The following is a 6,689-nucleotide window of genomic DNA, read 5'->3' as shown; positions in this document are numbered from 1 at the left end:
GTGACTACTTATCAAAATTCTCATCTGTGTAAAACCACTGCTTGTAAACAAAAAGTTTATGACATATCTTTCCCAGTAAAGGATAGATTGGAAGTAATACCATCGAGATTTTTTTTATCATATGTGACTCTGAGACACTTCGTGCAGCTTCTTTTTATTCAGAGCCACAACTTTGCCATGATAATTTTTTTTTTAGCCCATTTTCTACTACTGCCTGGTTTATTCCTCCCTTGTTGCTTTGGACATAAAAATGCCTTAGGAAAGAGGCACATCTTTTCCTCATGCTCATAATTTAGTTTGAAGACAATCCAAAAATAGCCACCAAAGGTACAGAAGAAAGGACAAAGTTTACACACAATGCAAGATCAGAGATGCAATTTTATTATGGTTTTCTGCATGTACAGTTGTGGAGTCTGGCTGTGAATATTGAATACAGGCTTAGTGTTTGCGCTGAGAACGGTGACCCAATGGTACCAACAACTCAAGCAGCACTAGGAAGAATGGACCTTTGGAGCAAGGGTCGTTTGCTCTTCCAACGGCTGCTCGGGGACCGCCCGTGGAACACAGCAGTAAAGGCAGAGGCTACAGCACTCATGAAATGGTGAACTCAGAAACTGGTTGAGGGTGTAACGTACACGTGCTATAGGATGTGCACCAGAAGATGGAGGTCATTGGTTCTGCAGTACAGGGTGGATGAGTGACACAAACGGAAGAAGCTCTTATAATCCTGACAGGAAAATCCACTTACTCCTATGTTTCTTTGTGCTTATGTATGGTTCAAGTTACAAGCAAAAAATCCATCACCCCTTGCAGAAGGTAGCATTCATCTGCCACTAATTCAGAAGTTTGGACTTACCTTAATTGGGACAATTGTGTAGTTCTTTCCACTGATGACTGGGTATTTCTTTTTATTACCTTTTGCCTCTTTTATAGAAGTTTTTTTTTTTTTAATCTCAGTTGGCTCTGTGCATGAGAACTAATTCTAACCATGAGGCATACCATCAAGAACACTTATATCTGAAGCAGTGTACCAAACAGCACCACCAGTCCATGCAATCTGCTGTTCATTTCTGGTAAGTGCAGCTTTCCTCTAGCACACAGTAAAGTGATCACCCAGCGCACAGCACAGCACGTCAGCTGAAACACAGCAACGGCAGAACAAGGAAACAATGAGTTCAACACCACCGCAGCAGCACAAGGAAATACCTTACTAAAACATGGTTACACTTTCTAGTCAAACATACGCATTGCTACATATGCAGGCTAACGTATGTTGTGAGATTACCTCTGAATAACCTGCAGCAGGTAACCAATCAGTTAAATGTTCAAATTCCTCATTTCTGTTGAAATTAGTATCATATTCTTCTGGAACAAAATTATTAAACTTAGTAATTCCATGTATTGGCCATTAAAAAAAGGTTGTCTAATTTATGTTAGGGCTGGCTCTACAGGAGTTTTCTGCTCTTGCTAATCATTGACATTCTCCAATTACTAGCTCCTTCCAGAGCAGAGCCAAAATTGTTCATGGCACGTTGATGGTAGTATGATGAGAACACCTGGGGGTTTTACTTGTTAGAAAAAATAGCAAGCAACCTGCACTAATTTTGACATTTTACATTAATCTACTGCTGCACAGCTGATAAAGAATACCGTACCCGTGAGCTATCAGATATTTATTGTAGCTGCAGACTCTTTTGATTTCAAGTTAAATCTGGATTCCAGTTTCCCACATATTCTTGTGAGTACCCTTCAATCATGCACACAATAAGCAAAGTAAAAAGGCATTTCAGCTCTATTTGTTCTACCACTACTAGCACTCGATATATAGCTTTCTTTTAAAAATAAATACATTCATGTGCTGTATCATTAGAAGACATAATCTTCTATCCTCCCTTGGTTCTTTTAAAAAGTCTGGAAGATAAAAAGATACTCAAGTTTTATTCATTAATTCTCATAGTCTTCATGTTGAACGTGGAAAGTTGGCTTTCTTTTCCTTGTCAAGGTGCAGCACAGCCATCTTTCCATGCAGTAGGAGGGAAATATACTCACCCTCTATTTTAGCACCATTATTTTCAGGTTCTGTTTTGAGAACAGTAATGTACATGTTTTTAAGATGCCATAAATCAACCTCAAATTATTATACAGTCATAGAACAGACTGTTTAAATTACTAAAATCAAGGCATGATTTTAAATTTTGCCACCAAAAATTGCTGATATGACTTTATAACCAAGATTTAAACAAAGGAAAGGAATAGTCTGAGAATTATAAAGCAATCTGCACATACAGCTTGTCAAAACTGATCCTTTTACATTACAGTGCCATTTCCTCGGACTACGAATGGCTGTACCTCAGCTTTCTCCGGTGTTGCAACAGAGGGTTCTTCTGCATTCGAGATCTGACCATACAGCAGAAGTAAACTGCTGCTCTTCCTTTTCCCAGAACTACCGTTAGCAGTCCCATCTGCACCAGTGGATACCCTCTCAATGGTGAATTCAGACCTGCGCGAGTAAGATAGCGTATTTGGGTTGGCGAGTGTCTACCAAGCACAGGTCTAGTAATGAGGATCACAGTCTTCCACCAAGCTGTCGGTGATATAGCTGGATTCAAGGATGCTTTCGTAGTAGCTTTTTTCTGCAAATGTGTTCACTGTCCAGGCAACCACTTGAATTCCTTTTGAAGACCAGTGCCTCACGTACTCTCTGCAAGGAACAAGGACAGCATAAGAGGAAGGCTGACACTATCATATTTAAGGCAGACAGTGCTGAGGCTACAGCTGAGTTTTAGTCTTACGTCAGTATCACATCAAGAATGATAGTGCATCATCTTCTGCAATGTCATCTTTTTGTGTTTTATTACTGTGTACAGGCAAAAGCAACAGTTTTCTTTCCCTTTGAGATTAAATTTAGGATCTAACAAAATGCAGATTGGAAAGACGGGTTTAAAATAATAATAAAATAGCATGCGGTAAAGAAACTATTGAAACAATCTTACCAACACTAAATGGAACATATTGATTAACGTATACTATGTTAACTCTACCCTTATATACGAATAGAATGATATTGCCTCCTGATATATTAGCAACCTTTAATACTTACTGAGAAACAAAATTTTTCTGTATGAGGAAAGCTGAAACTCCACACAATTGCCACAAGAAACTGTGTAAGCTCCAATCTAGAATGACATCCATCATCATATACAAATAATGTTTCCAGGAGGAATTGAAACGGGGTGTCCCATCTCCAAAATGACTCAGATGCCAAGGCCTGTGTGTTAGTGCTGTTACAACATTTGTGTCAGCTTGTCTCATCTGGAAGATCAAGGAGAAGAGACTGTAATTCATACAAAAGCAATATAAATTGGGAGAGGTTAGATACAAAGTGCTAGCTTGCTTTTGCAGCTCTACCAGAATCCTTCTCCCCCTCCCCCTAGGTCCTTTTGTAACTCTTTTAGAAAGCCGCTTATGATATTTTACTGTTTTTTCTTTAAAACATACTAAGCAACTGCTCTTATGTTAAAAAAATTGCATAACAGTCACGCAATGGAATAAAATACATAGTAAATGCACTTGGCAATGAAAATTAGGAAACAGTTTTAAGAATAGTCTACATTTACATCAAAATATGAGGTTTATTTAACAGGGACCTTGCCCACAGATACCTGGCCATATGCCAGCTGTAAGAGCGATGCACTTTTTTCTACGTATCTTTCCGAATGGAGGGAATTGCTGTAGATTCATATGTGCATCTAATGAGCACATCTAATACGATTATGCAGGAGACATGATTTATGCTTCATTCTTTTTAAAAAGTCTTGGCAATTTTAACAACCCAAAAGTAATCTGGAACTGGAAGTTGTATATCTTACTCAAATTCCCAGATAGAACTAAAAAAATCCAAAATAAACTTTTAGGAAACATCACCTTATAAACAACATCTGGCATGAAAGAACAGACTATGCTGCTGTTATACAAACGCGGAAACTCCAGGTAGAGTTGTTTTAGGGCATCAACTGCCTGCCAATTAGAGATACACACAGATGTTATCTTTATACATACTTACTTTACACTGCAAAGTCATTTTAGAATAATCCCCTTTAAAAATACATTCCTGTTTTGTGTAACAAGATTGAAATGGAAAGGGGGGAGAAGAAAAACAGCATCTTGTTTATACCATTAACACAGAAATGACTTTTTTTTTTTCAACAAAAGTCCTTTTCATGATTCTGTTTACAGCAATAAGTAACATTCTCAGTGTTTTAAATACCCTTAAGCATATTGTGCATAAAATTCTGAAGTACCACCTAGGGTTTAGTACAAGGGGAAAAATGAATTTATTTCCATATTTTGCTATGCTAAAGAAAAAATTATTCTAATTTCCATAAAATGTTAATGATTCATCACCTGTATCTCCCTTTATTAATGCAAATTATAGACAAGCAGGATCCTTAGTTTGAAGCTGAAGATGAGATACTAGCTCCCCTCAGCAGAGGCAGGCAATTCACTTTGCTTTGTTTCATGATGGTGCTATGAGCTGAACTCAACACTCACACGAGTCTTATGCTAATTTTAAGTTGCAGCTTCCCAGGACAATGGAATGGGATGAGGGAACGTGTTGTCTTCGCTTTGACAGCCCAACTTTGGATGACACATATAGCAGACTCAGTCTCACTCATACTAGAGAAGGGACTGTACCACACACATCAGTTTGAGACCAACAAAAAAGCTGGTTAGAAACCCAAAGAAAGGGTGAAGGAAGGTATCTTAGTACAGTAAGCGGTACCTGATTTGCATGGCCTTTGACATCGAAGTAGATTATAAGATTGTGATGCAAAGACTCCACAACAGCTTCTCTCAGAGTTGGTACCTTTTCACCTTGGAATTTGCTCCTGTAGAAATGGAGAACTCCTCACTGGAATGCAGTCAAGATACACACGGGCACACACACGGGCACACACATCCCCAGCTACACAGAGCTGTTTCCTAGGGATTCCTAAACATAGTTGCTGATACACTAGCAATGGCAGCGGTGGCTCTCTCACCCAGTAAAAGGCTGCACATGTAGAGGGATATGTGCACATCTCCTTTTCCCCCAGGTTCCCACTAGACAATTGGATCCTTCCAAATTCAAGGTCTAATCTGCTGCTCACTGACCCCGGGTCCCACACCGAAACATCTCAGTTCTTCACCTCCTTCCTCAACTACCACAAATAAGCATTCAGTCCCAACTGCTGACCACCTATCCACCCATTTCATCCTGCTTTACCTGCACTCCCTAACCCTGAGCCAGAAATGCAGATCCTGGCAGAACAAGCAAGACAAGCTGAGGATGTAGGAGAAGCAGCTTCACACATCAATAAATTATTCCTGATAAGGTGACAGTGAACAACAGCTGATGAGCGGTAACTGCCTATGTGGAAGTTCTCGCTTGTGGTTCAGGTGACTACCTTTCCAGTAACAGGCGGGGAAGATGCTACTTGTACCACAGACTCACAGGTGGTACATTTACAAGAGTCTGGAAATCCCAGTGTCTCAGGAGCACACGCTAAAAGTTCTTCCTCTAAAATGGATTCACTTATGATACTGTAGAAGTTGCATTGTTATCAAAATTTTAGTAATGTATAAAAATACTTTCCCCTGCATACGACTGGAAAGGACCTAATCAGCCACTGGGGTCACAGCTCCTACCTGAGACTACCCAGGAAATCTGTATAGCTCCTTTTCAACAGTATAGTCCTGATGTTTAGAATCCCCAAGACACAATCAGTCAAGAAATATATGTGAATAAAATTAGTTTTAGAAGTAATTACTCAAGCCAATTTTGACATATAGTGAAACTCCCAGTAGCTTTAGTGTCCTGCAGTCAATTTAAGGCAAGCTTATGTAGAGATTAACCTGTTTCACATTAGATGCTTGTGGATTTTGTCCTTGAAAGCAAATTATCTTGACTCTGCTTCACTGTTCCTATTGCAAGGATGGGTAAGGAGATATAGTCTCATACGCCTCTGAAATCAAATGAGAAGTAACATATGGGACTAAGTTTTAAATTCACAAAAATTTTCATCAGTGACAGATCAAATCAATAATTTTTTTTATCAAGAGTGGTTTTTTCACTGTTGAAACAGTAGTTTCAGAATAACAATAGTTCATTTACCATAGCCTATGTTTTGCAGATGGATTAAGCCTCCTAATTTCATCAAAAGTCAAGTCACACAATCTTCCAGACCCGTCAGTTGTCCTTTCTACTGTTTCATCATGCATTAGAATGGGAACGCCATCTGCAGTAAATTCAAGATCCAGCTCAACACCCGTTGCTCCATTCTCAGCTGCCTTAAAAAAAAAAAAACAAACAACCATATACACAACAGAAGAAACAGCTTTATAGATTTAATATAGGTACAGCTATAATTAGTTTGTATTCTGGTAAAAAATCATGAACTATTAGTGTTCTTTTCAGTAAGCTTGATCTGCAGAACAAAGTAGGTTTTGTCGAAGTTTTTGTGAGAAACATTCATAGATCAACTGAAAGCATATAATGTATTTTACAGATAAAACCATAGTGATAATTCCTCGGTCTTGGGATTGGGACTGTTTCAGGGTAAAAATGCAGAAAAGAATCCTGCTCTCTCCTTCTGGTCCAATAATTCCTGAGTCCTTAAGTTATGTTACTTTCCAAAAGAGAAGAGAAG

General features: G+C 38.8%; 1 protein-coding gene across 1 annotated transcript; it reads right to left on the bottom strand.

The window, feature by feature from the left end:
* Positions 1-2,486: 2,486 nt before the first annotated feature.
* On the bottom strand, positions 2,487-6,330 carry GDE1 (glycerophosphodiester phosphodiesterase 1; the record flags this gene model as incomplete). Its single annotated transcript, XM_009581222.1, has 5 exons — positions 2,487-2,701; positions 3,101-3,312; positions 3,925-4,017; positions 4,784-4,889; positions 6,155-6,330. Coding segments are annotated over 5 exons (735 nt in total), but the record flags the coding sequence as incomplete, so codon positions are not given.
* Between the last annotated feature and the right edge of the window lie 359 nt (positions 6,331-6,689).

This window comes from Fulmarus glacialis, unplaced genomic scaffold, assembly GCF_000690835.1.
Source record: "Fulmarus glacialis isolate BGI_N327 unplaced genomic scaffold, ASM69083v1 scaffold29377, whole genome shotgun sequence".
In the NCBI taxonomy this organism is placed as follows: Eukaryota; Metazoa; Chordata; class Aves; order Procellariiformes; family Procellariidae; genus Fulmarus; species Fulmarus glacialis.
The sequence above is the reverse complement of the archived record's forward strand: the minus strand, read 5'-3'. Positions and strand labels throughout refer to the sequence as shown.